The sequence below is a fragment of the Cryptomeria japonica genome, chromosome 4 (assembly GCF_030272615.1).
Source record: "Cryptomeria japonica chromosome 4, Sugi_1.0, whole genome shotgun sequence".
NCBI lineage: Eukaryota > Viridiplantae > Streptophyta > Pinopsida > Cupressales > Cupressaceae > Cryptomeria > Cryptomeria japonica.
The window spans coordinates 21,206,585-21,230,650 of record NC_081408.1 but is presented as its reverse complement, the minus strand read 5'-3'; the positions used below and the strand labels follow the sequence as shown (position 1 = coordinate 21,230,650).

At 35.1% G+C, this 24,066-nt stretch overlaps 1 protein-coding gene and 1 pseudogene across 1 annotated transcript; both read right to left on the bottom strand.

Annotated features, from left to right (window-relative positions):
* Positions 1-252: 252 nt before the first annotated feature.
* On the bottom strand, positions 253-2,707 carry LOC131033151 (1-aminocyclopropane-1-carboxylate oxidase). The gene is made up of 3 exons (XM_057964288.2): positions 2,529-2,707; positions 1,264-1,511; positions 253-1,055 (listed from the first exon to the last, which is right to left on the bottom strand). Exons 1-3 carry the CDS (start codon positions 2,628-2,630, stop codon positions 437-439), a joined length of 969 nt encoding a protein of 322 aa, XP_057820271.2. The 5' UTR covers positions 2,631-2,707; the 3' UTR covers positions 253-436.
* Positions 2,708-18,571: 15,864 nt separating this feature from the next.
* On the bottom strand, positions 18,572-20,589 carry LOC131033152 (1-aminocyclopropane-1-carboxylate oxidase-like; annotated as a pseudogene).
* Positions 20,590-24,066: the final 3,477 nt, after the last annotated feature.

The window sequence follows — 24,066 nt, the reverse complement described above, 5'->3', positions numbered from 1 at the left end:
GGTCTCTTGAGGCATTTTCTAGGCATATAAATGAAATAAATGCATGATATTATTTTCATCTCTCAATCAAAATATGCAACAAATGTTTAAAAATATTTAGAATGCAAATAAATTTATATTATTAAATATAAATCATAAAATATTCATTAAAAAGTGCATTATTTATTTAATAAAATATTCTTATTTTTTATTAAAAAAAATTAAACTAATTTTAACACAATCACAATGATCCAATAAAAATTTGAATCTTAATAACTCCAACAACTATATCATAAATGATTGCTAAAATATTTTGTTTAGATATTATTTAAAAAATGATAATGGCATTTCCAACAATTATTACATTATAATAATCTTCAACTGTTGGGTAGAAGCAATGGAAACATATATAGACCATAGATATATCTTCAATTTTCCTTTTACCTTATTTTTTCATTCAACAAGCAATTTCTTCATTCAACCTTCTCACTGCTTTGAAGCGAGGCTCCTTTGCTTCATATTTCTGCTCAGAGTAAATCTTCATGTAATCACCAAATGGGTAGTTTGGATAAGTAGATAATTCATGAGCAGCATTACCATTGGCTTGAGCAACAAGCTGAGGTGCAGGGCTCACCAGTGCATTGTATGAGGGATTATAGAAGGATGCCACTGATAACCGATTTCCATCTTTTGTTGGAAGAATTCTATGCCATGCACTCTTATACCTGCCATTGCTCACTGCTTCTATCTGATCACCTATGTTCACAACTATTGAGTATTGCATAGGTTGCACATCAATCCAATTACCATTGCTAAGCACTTGGAGGCCAGGAACCTCATCATCTTGGTACAAAAGAATGAGCCCACCTGCATCTGTATGAGCACGGATACCCTTTATCAAATCTGGCCTAGGGCAGGGAGGATAATGGCTCACTTTGGTGCCAAAGAATGGCTTTTCTTCCCCTGCAAATCCCCTTTTTAGATATCCTTTCTCTAGTCCCAAACTTTCACTTATTATTTCCAACAGTTTCTCTGTTAGATTGAATATTTGGCTGCGGAACTCCTCAATTTTCTCTCTGTATAAGATGCAAATGTTATTCCATTAGATGTTTCACATTGACTTGAATCAAATAAATCTCAAACTTCTTGACCCTTCAAAGATCTAATGTTTGCATGACTAGATTTTAGTGATTTTGTTTGTTAATTGCTAATAGAATTTATAGAAAGGCTAAATAAAATGATGTACAGCAGTATAGATTAGTATTGATTGAATATTTTATGTACTTGAATTCTTTGGGCTTTGAAGGCCAAGAATTTGTGTCCCGCATCTCATGAACTTGAAAAACATCCTCCCAATCCATATTCTCAATCTTCTCAACATGTCTGCCTTTTGCTTCAGCTTCAATGGCTTCGTTCAGTGCCCTTACTGGTAAAGAATCCTTGAAGTTTTGCTCTCTGTTAATCTTATATTGTTGTGCACATACCTCCTTTACACGGTCCAGAAGACCATGGTCAATGCCATGGTTTGTAATCTGAAAAATTAAAAACACTTTACTTCAATTTCATCCATGTAATTGAAGAGCTTATCAACCATATATGTTTGTAATGAATAATTTATATGGTCTACAGACAGATGGTTTGATGGGAGAAAACTCTACAGTTAAAAAAACTTACAAAATAATAGCAGAGTAGTGTTGGGATGTCTGAATTCTTATATTCAGATGTTTTAATAACTAAACATCAGTTATATGCAATGAAAATTAAATAGACTCTAATGAAACATCACATAAGTAGACTCTAATGAATTCTTAAAATATCGTTTATGTATAATGAATATTAAATACTGTCATGAACACTTAAATTATTGTTTATATGTAAAGAATATTATATAGGTTGTCATGAATGATTGAAGCATTATATCTAATGAATAATAAACAAATTGTCGTGAATGATTAAAATATTATTTATATCTAATGAATATTGAATAAACATGAATATGAAAGATAAATTCTTGTAAACTATTCATCATCAATCTTAAATTGATAAAAATTAGCTAGACAATTAAAAACTTTAAATCATCATATAACTTTAAGATTTTTTAATATGAAAAAATATCAACATCCAACTTTTATTGTTTATATCAATTACACAAATTTACAAATTTTTAAAAGAATAGTCAAACTATAATATATATTATTATTGAGATGTTTATCAATCCAACTAATTTACAATCTTTTAAAATATAAAAATATCAGTTAGGACACCCAATTATCAGTTGACCAAAAAAAATTTCTATCATTAGATGAATCAAAATGACTTTCTTACAATCATTTTTCTATTATCATATTATAATCTCACTGTTTAGGAAACAGAACTTGTATTTATATAACAATAAGATTTTAACATAACAGCAATAAAATGATTGTAAGAAAGCTATCCCAACAACAATCACAATTCCTTCAAAATGTGTTTTATCTATATAATCAAAACAACTGAGACAATTTTTTTAATTGCTACTATACGCCAGATAAGAAGCAGCCATATTTTACCTGAAAAAATCCAGGAGACTCACAAGCCTGTGCGATTTGCGCCATAATGGCCTTCCTGTCTCCTCCATCAATGTTCTTTACATCAATCACTGGAACACCCATTTCTGAATTCCTCCAAAGCCAAAGACACAATCCAATGCTAAACAAACTTGAACAATGGGGAAGATAGATGAAAACTTGCTAATGCATATAACCCTGAGACCACCACCTATTTATATCATTTTTATCTTGAACATACCACCAGTCGCCAAGAATTCAAAGTCATTGGGAGGTTCAAATCACGTGTGAGAATACTTTCTTAGCTTATTCCACCACGTCTCTTTGAAATGAATAGTGTTGACGATAAGAATAGAAAGCATAATTGCTCTTGTTGTCTTGCACTTCAATGGGGCCATTTCAACTGTGTTTTGCCAACATTTCCAATTGGTCTTTTGACTAAAGATTCACATTTCGTCTTCAATTCAAATCAGGCGGCTTGATTTTCTCCAGTTAAATCTAATTGTTGTTTGACTGGGATTTTTAATTTGGCCTATATTTTGGATTGTACAAGAATTGATATGTTCGAATCAAATTTGTATGTTGATGTGCTTGAATTTAGCTTACTCTGAGTGGGACGTGATCTGTCTGTGACAATGCATTCTCTGGCCATTAAGCTTTTAGTCAAAAGTTCTTTCTCTCCGCAAGTTAAGCTTTCGTTTTTGCACGTGGCTAGAATTTTGTTTTGATCTTCTCTGGAGGGAAGTTTCCTTATATCGAAAGATCCACGAATATTCTCAGACTGTTGTCAAGCATTAAATTTTGAGAGGTTCCATGATGGTCATATTTTGAGGTTATTAAAATAGGGAGTCCAGGGTTGTTCAGTGTTTTTTATAATGTTTGGGCCCCTTGGATGGAGAGAGTTTTCTACAACAAGTTAACTATATTTAGAGAGATTAAGGCTTCTCCAATATTCTCCAATAGACATAAGAGTATGTGAAGAAAGATGCGCTTTTATTAGATTCAAAGATCGAATAGGTTAAAACCAAAAGCTTGTAAAGGATCTAAAAAGGAAGAGAATTCTTGTTTTGGAAGGGTCTAGTCCATGTAATCCTTCTAATATGATACATTTTTCTATGTATTATTTTCTATAACTAAAAATCTTAAGTTTATTAGTGTGTACCTCTCTTCATTGATTAATGTATGGAGCATTTTTTGCACCTTTGTTTCCTTTCATTTGATATAAGGACATGATCATCTCAAATTCTAGGTGTTAGAGATAAGTGATTTATGTACTAATATTAAATTGAATGGTAGCTTGCACATAAAGAGACATTGTTGTAGAAAATGTGGAAAGCACATTAATGATACAAGTGGAGAAGTTCACCAGCACCAATTTTTAGCTATGAAAGCTCAAGAAGGAGGATATTCTTGTAGACAAGGATCTATGAGCTATAATATCTTAAATAAATTTGTTGCAACATCATAAGAATACTAAGAAAAAGTGCTTGAGAATGGGATTGTGCAAGTAGCTAGCTTTGCTCCAGCTATCCAATGCAACAAGTTGATAGTAGAATGTGTCAAGCACTATAATGCAGATACAAGACAGATAGTGGCACTTGATGGAAAGCTCCTAGCATACCTATGAGAGGTTGATCATCATCAATGAAGCATTCAACATACCTAATCACAACAACATGATATACAAGAATAAAGGAGCATAGATGATTTATGATGGTGACACCGATAAATTATTAGGCATCATTAACAAATATTGGATATCAAAGGCTCAATCCCATCCCTCCAAGATGCCTAATAAACTCCATCGAGTGGACTTCAAGGAGGAGTATGGTGACCTAATCACATTGACCAAATGAGTCACGGAACGTCTTCAAGCATCTCATTTTGAGATTTGGATGTTTTACTATGTGGAAGTAGTGACAGTAGATGATGAGATGGTCAATTGGGCAAAGATCATAAGCAATAATATTGATCAAAATTTGAGGAGGCTAGAGCGCAACAAGCAATTGTATATGATTTCCTACATAGTCTACTCACTTGCAAGGCCTTATGGATGAGGAGGGACATGTTTGAAGATATCAACAATAGTTCCACTCAAGTTGAGGAGATGATCAAGGTACTAAATGATAGAATTGTAACAGCAGCTGAAACAATACTTAGAAAAGAATTGATGGAAGAAATAGACATGAATGTAAACAGATTGACAGAAAGAATAAGGTGTGTCTTCTTCGGGACAACTAGGTCACTTTCAAAGAAACAACTGGAGGATATTTAGTCATTCATGACACTTGCAAGCAACATCTTAGACTTGGGGCTTTAGTGGGAGAAGATTTTTATTTCATCCTTAGCAGAGTCAACCAATTAAATATCATGCCAAGTCTCCCAATGGATGAACAACATCATGTCCAAATTCATTAAATTTTCTTCTAAAGAAAGAGAAAAGGGGACCATACTTCTAGATGATAGTTTGTTATGACCATATGTGGTATTGAATTTTCTCATTGGTGGACCTCACATCTTAATTTGTGCCAAGAAAGTTGTTCCTTTCTTATTGGCCATTATTTAATGAAGTCAATGATTAGGTATTTTGTTGCAACAAACCCTAATAAGGGTTTAGGTGGCATAATCTTGGCCCTTCATTTTAGATTAATCGTAGACATTCATTTGTATTAAGAGCTCTATGTAAGCTCAAGTCAATTCATTTATAACTTATAAGTGATTCTAGAGAAGTGTTGCTATATTGTTGCCGGATTAATATAAGACATTGAAGCTTGGTGAATTTATATGCTATCTTAGAGCATTTGCATGGTTGTCTATCTTCTTAAGTAAAAAAAAATCTAAATTTTCTTAAGTATTTTATTTAAATGGAAGTCTTTGTGCATGATTTATTGTGAAAATCTTACAATCATACCATTTACAATTTGTCAAGATTATAAGTTGTAGTGTAGGGTTACTCTCAACTCTCAAAATAAGCTTAACTGTAATTGTTGCTCACTCATTAATATGAATTGCTTTGATGGTACTGATGATTTTAGGTGGCGATTTGAAAATTATTCATTTTCCATAGAAGATCACAACAACTTTGCCCAGTTGTTCATTTGCATGGCAAAACAAAGTATTGTTGAGTTTCACTAAAATCGTCCATCATCTCTTGAATTTTACAATTAGATTGAGATTCTGCTCAAACCCTATCATTTTTTCACTTTTTGCCATAAATTCATTTTCGTAGTAGTAAGCAAAGCACATCATTAAAGATCACTCAAAGTTAGACTCATAGGGCATTTCCTTTCTTTTGTGTGATTCTCCTAAGAACAACTATGTAAGTCCCCTTGGATTGCCAACAACCGCATCAGCCATTGAGACTATCCACAAGTCAATACTTGATTGTATAAACCTTGTAATCTTCTCAAGTGATAACTTAGCTTACCATTTTGGAAGATTTTGTTCAAGAGAGGATAGAGTATTCAATACTTTATGATGTGTTCAAGGTGTCACAAAACACACATCAACAGAATTGGTGCTAGAAGGAGGGGCTCCTCAAGGAGAATCATCAATCCAATGACGTTAACAGTCACAATCTCTCATCATGAGTCAAGATGGCTTTTCCTCATGAGAACATATTTCCAATACTTCAATGAGATTTAGGGTGGCAAAATGAACAATAAGATATCATTTCATAGTTGAACACTTTCGTGTGGAGTAATAGAAGGAATGCTACTAAATATATGTGAGTGAAACTTGTCTTAGAAGATGAAGAAGAAGAACTAGCACAACGACCTCAAGTTGTGTTCCAAAGAGAAATTGAACCATTTCCTTAAGTTATCATCCAAAGTAATCAGCCACATCCCACATGTCCTCAATTAAAAGTGAGTGACATTGGATCGTATCAATTCATTTTCACCAAAGACGTTACAAATAATTTTAAGATCTACTCTAGGAGTAAAGGAACATCAAGAAATTAAATTCACTCCCAAGCGTAGGTGTGGAAGGAAATAAGCTTCATTTATTCAAGAGATAGCAAGTGAAGAAGATATTTTCAGTTTAATCCAAACTCCACCACCTCAAGCTCAAGTCCAAGGGACTATCCAATCAAGAAATCAACAAGATTCAAGCCAAGAAAATTCTCAACCAATCAATCTAACAATGGCTCACAATGTTCCATCTCATCCTAATGGTGCAACATGGTTGGTTACCAATCCATCTCCACTAATTTTTCAAGCTTATAATGATATTTCGTAGAATCTAGACAAGCTTTGTTCCAAATTCCAAGTGAATGATCCAAATCGAACAACTAAGGAGCATATCAAGACCTTTGAAGATGTATTGCATATTAGACAGATTGAGTATGCAAATATAGCGTGTAGGCTCTTTCCTTATTCCTTGGGGGAAGAAGCATTTTATTGGTGTAGTGTCATAAAATTGCGACCCCTCCAATTTTAACCACATTTGGGTTCCTCACCTTGGAGACGGCATCTCCTTCCCTAACCGAGACCTACTTCTACATTTCTAACCCCTCTCCTCCTCCTTCATGTCTTGTACTTTCTCTAGACTCTCCCTGAGCCCGAAAATAGGGCAGGACAGGGGCATGGTGCCTCTGTCCCCCCTAGGATAGTGGCGTGGTTCCCCTATCCCCACCTCCTAGGGTGGTCCTATGTGTGGGTTGCCTAATCTCCTATGCACTTCTTGTCTTCCGGGTTTGCTATTCCTCTTTGTCGGCCTTCTATTGTTGAAAGTGAATCCTTGAGGCATGTATAAAAGGAAATTCAATACCATCATTCAAGGAGGATGGATGATAGATGATAAGAGATAGAGAGCATAAGGAGAAGATACAAGATTTCAAGGTCGCATTCAAGCATTCAAGAATTCAAGTCTTCTTCATTCATCCATTACAACATTCATTTGCAAGCATGTGTGTGTTAGGATTTTGTCATGTTACATGCCATTTCATACAACATTTGTGAGTACATTCAAGAAGAAAAGCAATCATCATCAACAAGTTGCAGATCTACAAGGTATACATCTCCATTGCTTACACTCAAGCATTTGCAATTACTTTATTTCTAGGTTGATTCCTCAACCGGGGTTTGACTAAGGCAAACCCCTATCCACAACCCATTTTTCTTCTCTTTATGTGTGTAGGTTGCAAGTGTGCAGTTGTAATTGCAGGTTCGAGCTTCATTTATAGAGATGGAAGAACACTTTTCATTTCACGGATTTTGTGGTGGACCATGTACATTCCCACCACGGTCCCAACGAATTTTCTCCAAATTTTCAAGTCAGATCCGCATTGGTCTAATTAGCTCAAATCCGAAGTTACAGCGCGATCCTAAATCGATAGCACCTCATTTCACTCATTTTCTCTCTCTTTTCCACATAGTCAACAAGTCAACTTTCTCCTTTACAAAAGAGGGTAAGTCATACTTCTACCACTTTCAATCCACTTAGGATTCACTTCCTTGCTTATCTTGGATTTGGATCTAGTGGATTCAATCCCTCTTTTGAATGTAAACTTATTCCCAAGTGAAAATCATCCTAGTGGCTTCCTTTCTCTCTCCTAGGTGGGGAGTCACTAGGATCCAATTTTCCACTTTACAATTGGTTCATCCATTTGCCTACACCATCTATCAACTCATGAGAAGTATTGAAAGGAGCTTTCATAGGAAAGTTTGGTATCCCCATCACGCCTTCAAAATTGTACAAGTAGTTTATGGACATCGAGAGACAAGAACATGACCCATTATCTCCTTCAACAATTGATTTTATAGGGATTACACTAAGTTGCAACACCCTTATGTTGTTACTGATGAGTCAAGTAGAGAGGTTTATTATTCATCCTTGGACCACCTTACCTCCATGTTTGTGAGGTAGTGTCATCCTGTTCCTGCAAATTTGACAACAGCTTATGCAAAGGCTATCAAATTCAATAAAGGTTTGTGTCAAAATATAGTTGGACCCTTGTTCCATATGGGATCACCCGTACATAGCAACGAATCAAATACATAACATCAACCAATCTTCAATTCATCATACATCAATTATGAATTTGGTTCCACAATCTGTGTATTAAACCACACAACCATCTAATCAGTTGGTGCTTCACCCAAGATCTCCACTTACTCAAGCTTCCAAAACACAGCCTATGTACCTACAAAATGAAACAACATCTACAAGGACACAAGAAGAGAAAGAGGAGATGAAGGAGTTGATTGAGCAAGTAAATAAGTTTTCCACTGAAGTTACACATTTGAGAAATCAAAACAATCAACTCCAAAGTATGCAAATAAATTACCAAGGACGCCAAAGTAACTAACAAGCATATCAAGGAAATAACTATAATTTACAAGGAAGTAATCAAGGCTATCAAGCGAACAATCAAGGGTTTTGTGGTAATAATAAAGGATTTCAAAAGAGGACATAAAATACTACACCAAATAATGGAAATGTCCCTTCACCTTTGTAAAATTTACCTACATTGGAGAATTGACCTACTAATAAGGTATTCCTCATGGAAGCATCTTTATTAAATTGGTGTAGATTGCACAATATGAGTCAATATTTTAAACCACAATGCCCTGATTTCAAAGTTACAGCTGATATATTTCAACATGAGGTGCATAGAAATGAAGCATTAGAGAATCCTCCAACAACAAGATATGAGATAGTTCCAACGGTGAGATATGATCAAGCCTTGATCATTGAAGATTTTAGGTTTCCTCTTGAATTTGATAATAACATGATGCAAGACCAAAATGGTAGATTTTCACTAGCATCAACAAATAGCCCCATGGAGCCCCTAGGTTTTCAATTTTTGCCTTCATCTGCAAATGGACTAATTGATATGCACTCCTTTGATGGTATTGATGATTGTTAGTGGTGATTTGAACTTCATTTGCTTTCCTTAGAAGATCGCACCAACTTTGCCTAGTTGTTCATTTGCATGGTGAAACAAAGTATGGTTGAGTTTCATTAAAAGCACTCATCATCTCTTGCGTTTTAGGATTAAATTAAGATTTCGCTCAAACCCTATCCTTTTTTCACGTGTTTTCATAGTATTTAGTAGTTGTAAGAAAAGCGCAACATTGAAGATCATTCGAAGTTAGACTCATAGGGCATTCCCTTAATTTTGAGTGATTATCTCCTAAGATAAACTACGTAAGTCCCCTTAGATTAGCATCAATCACATCAACCATTGAGAATATCGACATGTCAAGACCTGACCGTATAAACCTTGGAGTCATATCAAGTGATCACTTTGCTTAGAATTTGGAAATATTTTGTTCAAGAGAGGATAGAGTATTGAATACTTTATTCAATGTTTGAGGTGTCACAAAACACACATCAACAGAAGGCTTGGCAGCAAGTTTGCAATTTCTTAAATTAGAAATAATATCTTCTACATGAGTTTAGTTTTGGTTCCTCTTCTATTTTATGGAACAAATTAGTGCAATGTCATGGTCAACTGCTTGTTATTTTCCCCAAGCAAGCTATTTATTTCTTCAAGAGAGGTTTGCAAAAGTTTAGTGATATTTAGAAATTTTACTTACATGATTGGGTTGATTGGAAAGATGTAAAAAAATCATTTAGGTTAACCAATAATTCTAAAGGTTTTATCACATTTGTGAAGTCATTGGCGCCAATGGATCTGCTAATGGAAATTTGCACTTCTCTCCAATGCAATGTTTGGAAAGATTAGCTTTGGCTGGGGCAAGAACAATGTTATTGTTTCCCTTTGAAGAAGATTTATTTAAATCTCCTTCCTAATTTGAAAATAAATCCAAGACTTAATGCTAAATGGGGCTATAAGTTAAAAGAGAGGAAGTGGAGGAACTTAAGTGCTCGAATTTGGAGGTCTTGAGATGAAGCTCAAATTTTGTCATGGAAAATCCTTCACTATAAACTGGTCATTGGGGACAAACTAAAATTTCTAAAAATTACTACAGCTAGGTGCCCCTTTTGCCAACATCTTGAAAGCATAAAACATTTTTTTTGGAGCTATTTTTGGGCTAAGAAAAAATGGACTGTTATTTTTATACATTTTCCTGCTATCTTTGATCATGTGTTGGTATGAAAAGAAACTTTCTTGGGCACTAGTTTCTATAAGAATGTTATTGATGATTCTATGAGGCAAACCATTTTGATGAATGTTTGGAAAAGTAGAAGTTTTGTTGTATTTTTTAAACATATTACTCATCAAGAAGTTGTTCAAAATGCTTCAATTTTACTAGGACGTCATGTTACAACTTGGTTTTTGTGTTCTCAGCTCAAAAATGAGGATAGCTACAGAAAACATTTGGAACATATCTGAAAATATCAGTTTTTGCAATTAAATAAAGAAAATATTCAATGTTCTAGAAAACTCCATAAACTCCTCAAATTTTACATGGTTGCTTCAAATGCAAATGGCTACCAAATAGACATGAATATTCATCTCAAAGGTAATACATGAGGGACAATAGGTGTCTTGTTGGAAAATTGATTTCTCTTAAGCCTCCCTACACCTCCCTGCTCTTCCCCCAACTTGCTCCTAGTGTGTAGCTCTAGCTTGTAGGAGATATTAAGGATGGTAGGTAAGTTTGTATTTTGAATTTATTTATTTTTTCAGGGGGGGGGAGGGAAGGGGGATTTTTGTGTGGATAGCCCTAAGAAAAAAGAGATGTTCTCCAAATCAATCAATAGCTCAATGAAGAAGTATGAAGTCAATGTGTACAAGAGCAACAAAGAATGTTCTTAGTTTGTAACTGAAGAGGGTGAAAAGGAGAGTGAGGTGGATTAGATAATAAATGTGCAAATCAAACATGAAAACACATGAAATCAAAAGACATAACTCAAATCACATGAAAACATGAATAAGATGCATATACCTCACAACCTTTTTACCTTCTCCTTCGGATGGAGCTTAATGAAGTGGATGATGAGGATGCGCCCTTGATGCTCCACTTGATGTGGATTGATCTCCTTTTCTCAACAAGAATAATGGATTTGATTGGATTTTGGATGGATTTGAATTGAAAGATTGGAGAAAGAAGAGGAGAAAAGAGCAACATGACAATGCATGAGAAGTGGATGATTTGTGAGGAGAATATACTCCAATTTATAGATTGGAGAAGGCCAATGGAGGGCCAAGATTGATTTGATCATGAAGGGTTGAGATTGATTTTAGATAGAAGGCATGGATCAAGGGTGCCTTGGGAAAATAAATAGGAATATAAAATTCCTTGAGAAAAAAGGGGGGAGAAATTTGAATTTCAAACATGAGGAATTAAAAATTCCAAAATAAGGATGCATTGAGGGATTCAAAGAAATTTGAATTTCTTTGAGAGACTCAATGTTGATGTGACATGAGTGGGAATTAAAAATTGATGGATAATAATAAGCATGCTTATGAGAGACTCTAGAAGGATTAATTAGGTTGAGTGGGATTAGGAAAAGTGATTTGTAGGAATCACATGACTAGGTTAATTAGTTAGAATTAATTAACTGAGTGGGGTTTAGAGGAAATAATTATTGAAGGGGACTTTAGAAGAATAGGAGAATAATTAATTTATTTGATAAATTAATTATTGGACAATAGTGATAAAATTAATTAAATTAGATTTAATTGATTCTGAGAGGAATGAGGACAACACAATTAAATTAATTAATTATGTTGATAGGCTTAAATTAATTAAATATTAAATTCAGGTGTCTACAGTAACAACAATTGTGTTTTTCTTTTATCCAAAGAGTAGTGATTTCTCCAAACATCAGTATCTCTAAGTGAGGAACATGTGTGAGAGAGAGAGCTTTGAGAAGCTCCATATATTATGATTGGGTGCAACTCCAAAATTCTACAAGCATGGTAATCAGTTATAGTCAGTAGTTTGTTCTAAGTTTGTAGTTTGTTTTGTAAAAGTGATTTTCAAGTAAATAATAGGAAGAAAGAAACAACTTGCATGCCTCCGACATGTATTATTTTTTTTAATTTTTCTTTTGCTATGTATGTCAGTGATAGACAACTAAGTCGCAATCTCAAATTTATTTGTCCATTTGTATTTCTTAGATTTAGGGATTTATTGACCTATTAGAGCTTAGTCTCTACCCTTTCTAAGAATTTTAGATTTTCTTCATGGCGTCAGAGTCATTTGACCCTAAATCCTTGTGAGTTTGGGTAGTTGTTTTTCTAGGTACTGAGTTTTATTGTATAGGAGACATGGTTGGAGATGAAGGAAAGAGGTAGCAGTAGGAATCGTCCTTTAAAGGACAAACTTATGATGTTTGGACAAAGAAGATGAAGACCATCATGGTTGCAAATGATTTTTGGGAGCTTGTGGTCAATGGGTTTGTGGATGCAACTAACCCATCTTAGTTTGTAGCCCTCATAAACCACTAGAAGACTCAGTTGAGAGAGACGAGGCAGAAGGATGGAAAAGGCTCTAATTCTTATTGAAGTAGCCTTGGCAGAGGCCATTTATCCTAGGATAGTAGTAGCTAAGTATGCCAAAGAAGCTTGGGAAATCCTCCAAATAAGCTACAAGGGGATTCATAAAGTCATATTGGTGAAGCTTCAAATGCTTCAAAGAGATTTTGAGACTTTTCAAAGGAAGGATAGTGGGTCTATTTCAAACTTTCACACAAGATTCTCTGGTTTATTGAACTAGTTGAGGACAGATGGAGAAACTGTGGAGGAACAAAGGATTGTGGAGAAAATCCTTTGTAGTTTTCCCTCTAAGTTTGATGCAATAGTGATTGTCATTGAAGAGGCCAAAGACCTCTCTACATTAATAGTGGATGAGTTAATGGGTTCTCTTCAAACCCATGAGTAGTGCCTAAATAGGTCTGCTACATCTTTCCAAGAGCAATTTTTCAAAGCTTGGACCAATGCAAGAGGCAAAGGGAGAAGAAACAATGTTGTAAAGAGATCAAGAGGAAGAAGTTGTGGCAACTCCGAACAAGGAATTGTTGGGGGAGATAGCTCAAGATGAGCTCAAAGCAATGAGGGAGCAAGCAGCTCTCAAACTAGCTCCAAGAAATGCAAGAAGAACATCAGTTTGAATCAAATGTACATGATAAGAGTAATGTTGAATGCTATTTTTGTCATAAGTTTGGGAATTATGCAAGTGGGTGTTGGAAAATGCACAATAATCAATCAAAGAAAATTGCAAACATGGTTGATGTGAATGTGGTTGAAAGTAATTAGTCCACAACCTTCATCATGTGAAATATTGGTCAAGAAGGCAACCCTGAGGTTTGGTATTTGAACAATAGTTGTAGTAACCACATCAGAGGTAATGAAAGTCCTTTTTCTTTCATTGATAAAAATGGAAATTATGAGATTAAGATGGGGAACAATAGAAGAGTTCCAGTTGTGGGCAAATGATCTATTATGATCCGCACCAAGCAAGGTGTTAAGAAGGAGATAAAAAATGTTTAGTTTTTCCCTAGTATAATGCACAATCTCATGAGTGTTGGATAGCTGATCCAAAATGTATACAAAGTGCTGATGAAGAAGGGTGAATGTATCATTTTTGCCAACTATGGGAGTAATAAATTTGTTGTAGCAGTTCAAATGGCAAAGAACTAGATGGTTCCATTGAGGATAGAGATGTGCTTCTCATCTCAGTTCATAGCCGCATCTCCCAAGCAAAGAAAATGTACAATAGTTTAGCAAATAGCCTACAAGGCAGTTATTGAAGGCCCCTCCAATCTATGACATCTTAGGTATGGACACTTAGACTATGTTGGTTTAAGTTTATTTTACAAGAAAAGAATGGTAGATGGTTTGCCAAGGATAGCAAAGCCTACTAACAAGTACGAGGCTTGCATTTTGGGTAAGCAACATAGGCATCCCTTTCAATTAGACAACTTAAGAAGGACAAGAGCACCATTAGATCTGGTGCATACTGATTTGGTTAGCCCTATGCAAACCATATCCATTGGCAAGAGACAATATTTCATGATCTCCATTGATGATTATAGTTGTAGGACATGAGTTTATTTTTTGTAGCATAAGTTTGAAGATTTTGATAACTTTTTATTGTTTAAAACACAAACGAAAAAGGGGAGTGGACATGTCATCAAATTCCTAAGGTCGGATAGTGGGGGAGATTATACCTCCAATGCTTTTGTAATTTTTTGCAAGCAAAATGGCATCAAGAAGGAGCTGACAGTCGCTTATACTCCACAGGAAAACATAGTGGTTGAGAGGGATAATAGAACCATTGTGGAGATGGTAAGGAGCACGCCAAAGGCAAAGGGACTCCCAAATGGGTATTGGGAAGAGGTTGTAGCAACAACTGTTTATTTGATAAATAGAAGTCCAACCAAGGCGGTTTGTGACAAGATTCCTGAAGAAGCGTGGACAAAACGCAAGTGGACCATTGAACACAAGAGTGTTTGTGTGTGTGGCATATGCTCATGTGCCAAAGGAGAAGAGGCAAAAGTTGGATGACAAGGGTGAGAAGTGCATTTTCACTAAAGTGTTCATTCAAAGACATATAGGTTGTATAACCCCATCACCAAGAGGATCATCATTAGTAGAGATATGGAGTTCATTGAGAATGAGTCATGGGATGGCTTGGTGGATACCTCTTCATCCACCTCACATGGAGTGCCCATTGATGACAAAGATGATGAGTATGAAGATCAGAAAGATGTTGTAGCAGCAAATATGGAAAGCTCTGAGTGACTCCAAGTAGCTCTTGGCAGTCACAAATAGTGCTAGAGAGCTCCTGACATAAATAGGCAGTTAAATAGATTGTCTCAAAATTTAGCTAGAGAGAGCTCTAGATAGCTTTTGATGGTTCCTGACACAAGCAAGTAGAAAGGTAAGCAATCGTAGATAGCTAGACAATCGACTCCAAATATCTCTGGATAACTCCAAGTTGCTCCAAGCAACTATGAACAAATCCAATGAGAGTCTACACAATAGAAGAGAAACGATAGTGAGAGTTTAGACTCCACTCTCACCTCTCTAATGTCAAAGAGGACTAAGAGTCTAAGGGAGATCTACCAAAATAAAAGGTGTGATGATGAGTTTGATGAGAATGTGAATTTTGCATTATTTTTTTATGGTGATCCAATTTATTTTGAGGATGCTATCAAAGAGAAGAAATGGTGTGATGCTGTGGATGAGAAAATAGATGCAATAGAAAGGAATAGAACATGGTAACTAACTAATTTGCCTCCCAACAAGCAAGTTATTGGGGTGAAATGGGTCCATAAGATCAAGAGTAATGTTGAAGGAAGAATAGAGTGACATAAGGCACAATTGGTTGTCAAGTGGTATAAATAGCAGTTTGGGAGAGATTATGATGAGATGTCTGCCCTATTGCAAGGATGGAAACCATGTGGGTAGTCATAGCAATTACAACCCAACATAAATGCAAGGTATTTTAAATGGATGTGAAGTCTGCTTTCTTGAATAGAATGTTAAAAGTGGAAGTGTGTGTGGAGTAGCCACCTAGTTATGAAGTTCCAGATCATGAAGGCAAGGTATATAGGCTAAAAGAAGGCTCTTTAAGGGCTGAAGCAAGCTCCATGTGCATGGTACAATGGGATTGACTCATATTTGATGAGCAATAGAAAAAGCAATGGTGAGCCCACTTTTTGCATCAAGGAAACAAGGAAAGATTTCAAAATTTTTGTATTGCATGTAGATGATTTAGTTTTCACTAGGGATGATAATTTCCTCATACCATGTGGGTAGTCATAGCAATTACAACCCAACATAAATGGAAGGTATTTTAAATGGATGTGAAGTCTGCCTTCTTGAATGGAATGTTAAAAGTGGAAGTGTATGTGGAGTAGCCACCTGGTTATGAAGTTCCAAATCATGAAGGCAAGGTATATAGGCTAAAAGAAGGCTCTTTATGGGCTAAAGCAAGCTCCATGGGCATGGTACAGCGGGATTGACTCATATTTGATGAGCAATAGAAAAAGAAATGGTGAGCCCACTTTTTGCATCAAGGAAACAAGGAAAGATTTCAAAATTGTTGTATTGCATGTAGATGATTTAGTTTTCACTAGGGATGATAATTTCCTCATTGTTGATTTCAAAGAGGCCATGAAAAAAGAGTTTGAGATGGCAGATTTAGGTCTCTTGAGGTATTTTCTAGGCATAAAGGTAAAATAAATGCATGATAGTATTTTTCTCTCTCAAGAAAAATATGCATATGAGATCTTGAAGAGAATTAGAATGCATAATAGAAAACTTGCACCAACACCAACACTCATAGGTCTTAAGTTGGGCAAGGAAGATTGCAGTAACAATGTGGATCTAACTATGTACAAGAGTTTGGTTGGAAGTTTGATGCATTTGATAGCAACTAGGGCCTGATATAATGCATGTAGTAAGTTTGATTTCTAGATTTATGGAGAATCCAAAAGACTCCCATTGGCAAGTAGGTAAAGGAATCCGGTGGTATGTCAATGAGACCAAAGGATATGGCATTTTGTATAATGTAGCACATGATTTTAAGCTGGTTGGTTATAAAATAGTGATTGGATGGAAAGTGTAAATGATAGGAAGAGCACATCGAGCTATGTGTTTCATTTGGGTTCGGATGTAATCTCATGTGTTTTTAAGAAGCAACACATTATTGCCCTATCTATAGCTGAGGCTAAATATATAGCAGCAAATGCAGCAGCATGTCAAGTTATTTGGCTAAGAGGAATCTTGACAGATTTGAAGGAAGAACGAGAGGATGGAACCACAATGTATTGCAATAATGTTTCATCGATAGCTTTGACAAAAAATCTTTTTTTTCATGGAAGAAGAAAGCACATTGAAATCAGGTATCATTTTATCATAGAATTAGTTGAGAATGGTGAAATTAAAATAGAGTTTTGCAGGTCTGAGTAGCAGCTAGCAAACATTTTCACCAAGTCATTGGACAAGGATAGTTTCGAGGATCAAGATTGATCTAGTTTGACGACTCAAGACAAAGGGGGAGTGTTGGAAAACTAATTTCTCCTAAGCCTCCCTGCACCTCCCTGCTCTCCCGTGCACACCTACCCTATTAGGAGCAGCCAAGAGTAAATGCAGCCTACAAAGGATTGTAGCAGAAGATTGACATGGAAATTGTTTCCTCCAACTTGCTACTGACATGCAGATTTTAATGCTGGTAAGTAACTTTGAATTTTAAATTTGAAGGAGAACTTTTGTGTGGACAATCCCAAGACAAAAGAGGAGAAAGTTCTCTAAATCATTCAATAGCTTAGTGAAGAAGTGTGAAGTCAGTATGTGCAACAATAGCAGAGAATGTTCTTAGTTTGCAGCAGCAGCTCTGTTTTTGTTTTGTCTAGAGAGCAGTGATTGCTCTTAACATTAGTAGCTCTAAGTGAGCAACATGTGTATGAGAGAGAGCTTTGAGACGCTCCGGATATTTTGATTGAGTGCAGGTCCAGAATGTTGCAAGTATTGTAATATTTTTAGTCAGTAGTTTATTTTGAGTTTGTAGTTTGCTTTGTAAAAGTTATTTTCAGATTTAATAGAAAGGAAGGAATAACTTGCATGCCTGTATAATTTTTTTTTATTTTTTTTATTTTTTTTTGCTTTCACTGTCTATTGACAGTAATTGACAACTGAATTGTAATTTCATATTTATTTGCGCATTTGTCTTTCTCAGATTTAAGGATTTGTTGGTATTAGAGCTTAGTTTATGCCCTTTTATAAGAATTTTAGATCTTCTTCATGTCTAGTTTAACAGCAGTTTATGCAATGTCATGGACAGATCTATGTCAACCAAATTTTATTTGTTTTGTATTCAACAACTTTGTTTCATGAGCTGGATTGTTGCAGCTGGTTGTAAATTTCTATGCAATGTGTTTCCATCTTCTTTGCTTTAGAAGCTGTTTTGTAATGTGTATCCAGCTGGTTTGTTACAGCTGATGATAGTATCTATTTAGAATGTTTTGTTGTTGTCTTTGTCTTAAATTTTTTCCATGTGCAGTCCATTTGACTGCTATTTATGTCCTTTGTAATTTTTTATCAGTTTTATTCAATTAAAAGAAGTGGTAAATTAATGGACCATGTTTTTTCTGAAACATTATTTTTATTGAATAAGATAGAAAACGATTACACTGAATTTTTATTGGATAAGATAGAAAACAATTACACTACAAAAAATAAAGTAGAGAAGAAAACAATTCCATTGCCCAGAAAAATAAAATAGAGAACATAGTTTCCCATTCAGCAAGCAATTTGTTCATTAAACCTTCCCACTGCTTTGAAGCGAGGCTCCTTTGCTTCATATTTCTGCTCAGAGTAAATCTTCATGTAGTCACCAAACGGATGCTTTGGATAAGTAGATAATTCATGAGCAGCATTCCCATTGGCTTGAACAAGAAGTTGAGGTGCAGGGCTAACAACTGCATTGTATGAGGGATTATAGAAGGATGCTCACAACTATTGAGTATTGCATAGGTTGCACATCAATCCAATTACCATTGTTTAGCACTTGAAGGCCAGGAACCTCAGCATCTTGGTACAAAAGAATGAGCCCACCTGCATCTGTATGAGCACGGATACCCTTTATGAGATCTGGCCTGGGGCAGGGAGGATAATGGCTCACCTTGGTACCAAAGAATGGCTTCTCCTTGTCTCCCCCTGCAAATGCCCTTTTTAGATATCCTTTCTCTAGCCCCAAACTTTCACTTATTATTTCCAACAGTCTCTCTGTCAGATTGAATATTTGGCTGCGGAACTCCTCAATTATCTCCCTATATAAAATGCAGATTTTATGTGTTAGATGTTTTGCATTGACTTGAATCAGACTTATTGACCCTTCAATGATAATGTTTACCTTCATACAAATAACATCTCAAAACAATCTTAGAATTTGAAAAATAATATCAAAATTTAAGAATTGTAATCTTTATTCTGATTTACTATTCCACAAAAGGGGAAATATATGGAAAGACCAAATAAAATGATGTGCAATGGTATAGATTAGTGTTGGTTGAATATTGCACACGTACTTGAAATATTTGGGCTCTGAGGGCCAGGAATTTGTTTCTTTCATCTCGTGCACTTGGAAAACATCCTCCCAATCCATATTCTCAATCTTCTCAACAGGTTTTCCCTTTGCTTCAGCTTCAATGGCTTTGTTCAGTGCCTTTACTGGTTAAGAATCCTTGAAGTTTTGTTCTCTGTTAATCTTATATTGCTGTGAACATACCTTCTTCACACGGTCCATAAGACCATGGTCAATGCCATGGTTTGTAATCTGAAAAATTAGAAACACTTTAGTTCAATTTCATCTATATCATTGAAGAGTTTATCAATCACATACGTTTGCAATGAATAATTTATATAGTTTATAGATGGTTTGATTGGGAGAAATCTTAAAAAATATGTTTGAAAATTACATATAAACATTGTTTATATGTGATGAATAATTAACAGACTGTTATGAAAGATTATAATATTGTTTATTTAATGAATATGTAAGATGAATTCTTGTAAATTACTAATCAACTATAAAAACTGATAAAAAATAGGTTGACAATTAAAGCATCTTAAATCATCACATAACTTTTTGATTTTTTAATATTAAAACATATGGACACCTGATTTTTACTGTTTATATCGATCCCACAAAAAACTAGTCAATCCATGATGTGCATTGTTATTGAGACGTTTATCAATCAAACTGATTTACAATCAACAATTGACCTTATTTTTTTTATATATATGTTACATTTCTTTATCTGAACTTGTTTGATCTACATAATCAAAACAACAGTAAGATGATAACATGACAACAGTAAATGATTATAACAGTAAAATGATTATAAGAAAGCAATCCCAACAGTAATCGAGATTCTTACAGAACATGTTTTACCTACACAATCAAAACAACTGACCCACTTTTTTCCTATTTCTAATATAACCTGGATAAGAAACAAGCATATATACCTGAAAAAATCCAGGAGGCACACAAGCCTGTGCAATTTGAGACATTATGGCCTTCCTGTCTCCTCCATCAATGTTCTTTACATCAATCACTGGAACACCCATTTCTGAATTCCTGGAAGCTCAAGAGACAATCAAATGCTAAACAAACTTGCACTACTGAGAAGATAGATGAACTCTTGCTAATGTTGATAACCCTAAAAGCCTATTTATAAGTCGCCAAGAATTCGAAGTCATTAGGATATTCAATTCACGTGTGAGATAACTTTCCTTGCCTATTCCACCACGTCTCTTTGAATAAACACTGTTGAAGATATGGTAAACGATCAGACCTGAAAGCATAATTGTTCTTGTTGTGTGACAGTTCAATGGACCCATTTCTACAGTGTCTTGCCCACATTTCCATTTGGTCTTTTGACTAAAGATTCACATTTCGTCTTCATTTCAAACCGCACAGCTTGATTTTTCTATAGCTAAATCTAATTGTTGTTTGACTAGGACTCTTAATTCGGCCTATATTTTGGACTGTACAAGAATTGATATGTTCAAATTGAATTTGAATGTTGACGTGCTTGAATTTAGCTAAAACTGAGTGGGACATGATCTGTCTGTGATAGCGAATTCTTTGGCTATTGGGCTAGTCAAAATTGTTTCTCTGGTCAATTTAGACTTTCTTGTTTCACATGGGCAGTTGTTCTAATCCTCTCAGAATTTTGAGGGAACTTCTCTTATATAGAAACAGCCACGAAGTTGCTCACAGAGAGTTTTCAAGCATTAAATTTTGGGAGACCCCATGATAGTCAAATGGAGACGAATTTGCTCTCACAGTGTTGTCAAGCATTAAATTTTGTAGGCCCCATGATGGTTACGTTATGACATTTCAGGCTATTAAACCAGTTTGTTGGAAGGGGTGGTTTTGTTTTTTGGGTAATGTTTTGGTTTCAAATAGTTTTGATAAGGTTGGTCTTTTAGGTCTAGTATTTTGGTGTGTGTCTTATTCAATTTCTTGAATTGTGGTGCTTATTACTAGTTGATGTGTTGCAGTCTTTGTGTTTCTTATTGTTGCTTCCTGATGTACGTTAGTTTTTATTGACTTTTTTTTTTGCTTTGTATTTATTTATTATTTTGTCTTTATATGAGAAATGGAGCATCCCACTTTGAGGTGGCACCTTTTCACCACATGTTGGCCCCATGATGGTTACAAATTGATCTCTTGAGAGAGGCCTTTTAGGCTATTAAAATAGGGAGGCTAGTTTGTTGGAAGGGGGTGGTTTTTTTGTGGGGGCGGTAATGTTTTGGTTTCGAATTGTTTTGACAAGGTTGGTATTTTTGGTCTAGTATATTTAGTATTCGTCATGTTCAATTTATTGGATTGTGGTGCTTACTATTAGTTGATGTATTGTAGTCTTTGTTTTTCTTATTGTTGTTTCTTGTTGTCGTTTCTTGATGTATGTTAGTTTTTATCAATTTATGTTTTTGTTTTGCATTTAGTTATTATTTTGTCTTTACATAAGAAATGGAGCATCCCACTTTAATGTGTCATTTTTTGTTGACCATTTTAAAATGTATGTAAGAGGTTGTAAGAGCATCTAAGTGTCATTATGACATTGTAAGGTGGAAGCTACACTCAAGATTGAAAAACAAGGCACTTAAATGTATTTTGATGGTTACATTTTGACCTTTCAGGCTATTGAAATAGGGAGACCAATTAGTTTGTTGGAAGGGGTGATTTTGTGTTTGGGCTAATGTTTTTGTTTCAAATAGTTTTGATAAGGTTGGTTTTTTGGGGTCTAGTACATTTGGTGTTTGTCGTGTTAAATTTATTGGATTGTGGAGCTTACTATTAGTTGATGTATTGTAGTCTTTGTGTTTCTTATTGTTGCTTCTTGATGTATGTTAGCTTTTATCGATTTTGTTTTTTTCTTTGTATTTATTTATTATTTTGTCTTTATATGAGAAATGGGGCATCCCACTTTGAGATGGCACCTTTTTGCCACATGTTGGCCCCATCATGATTACATTTTGACCTATCGGGAGAGGTCTTTCAGGCTATTAAAATAGGGAGACGTTTTTGTTGGAAGGGGATGGCTTTTTGTTTTTGTTTTTTTTTGGGGGGGGGAGGGGAGGGGTAATGTTTTGGTTTCAAATTGTTTTGTCAAGGTTGGTGTTTTTTTGTCTAGTATATTTGGTGTTTTTCATGTTCAATTTCTTGGATTGTGGTGCTTACTATTAGTTGATGTATTTTAGTCTTTGTGTTTCTTATTATTGTTTCTTGATGTATGTTATTTTTTATCGATTATTTTTTTGTTTTGCATTTAGTTATTATTTGGTCTTTACATGAGCAATGCAGCATCCCTTTTTTAGGTGTCACTTTTTGTTGACCATTTTAAAATGTGTGTAACAAGTTGTAAGACATCTAAGTGTCATTATGACATTGTAAGGTGGGAGTTACAGTCAATATTGAGGAACAAGGCACTTAAATGTATTTTCATTAGCTATAGAGTTGGTGTGAAATTTTAAAAACTATGGGACCGATGGTAGAAAGGGTTTTATACATGTAGTGTTATATTTAACCTTCTCCTATAGTGTTGTAGACATAAGAGGGTGGGAAAAAAGATGTGGTTTTACTAGCCCCAAAGATCAAATAGGTTAAACCAAAAGGTTGTAAAGGACCTAAAGAAGAGGAGAGCTTAAATAATTTACACATTTTTTACAAGAAGGAATAATCCCCACCTTGACTCTTAAGGAAATCGATTTGACATAGACATCAACTAGATATGTATACTCTTAGTTAGAGACATATTTTTTCTTTGATTATTAATTGTAAAGTGGAAAAATTGAGCCCTAGTGACTCCCCACCTAGGAGAGAGAAAGGAAGTCACTAGGATGATTTTTCACTTGGGAGAACTTTACACTCAAAAGAGGGGCTTGAATCCACTAGATCCAAAACCAACAGAGACAAGGATGTGAATTCCAAGTGGATTGCAAGGGTTGAGCTGTGATATGCCCTCTTTTGTAAGTAGGAAAGTTGACTTGTTGACTATGCAAAAAAGAGAGGAAATGAGTGAAATGAGGAGCTACCAGTTTAGGACCGCGATGTAACTTTAGATCTGAGTTAACTAGACTGATACAGATCTGCCCTACAAATTTGGAGTAAAGTCATCAGGACCGTGGCGAGAGTGTACATGGTCCTCCACAAAATCCACGAAACGAAAAGGGTTCTTTCATCTTTGTAAATGGAGCCCAAACATGTAATTACAGCTGCACACCTACAACCAACACATAGAAAAAAAGGGGAGAAGGGTTGTGGATAAGGGTTTTCCTCAGTCAAACCCCAGTTGAGGAATCAACCTTGAAAGAAAGTAATTGCAAATGCTGAAATGTAAATGATGGAAGTGTATACCTAGTAGATCTGCAATTTGTTGATAATGATTGCTTTGCTTCTTGAATTTAACCACAAGTGTTGTATGAAATGGCATGTGACATGATAAAACCCTAACACACACACATGCTTGCAAATGAATGTTGTAATGTTGCTCCAATTGATGAATGAAGAAGACTTGAATGCCTGAATGTTTGATGAGGACCTTGAAATCTCGTATCTTATCCTTATGCCTCTCATCCTTCTCCCAAATGAGGGAATTGAAT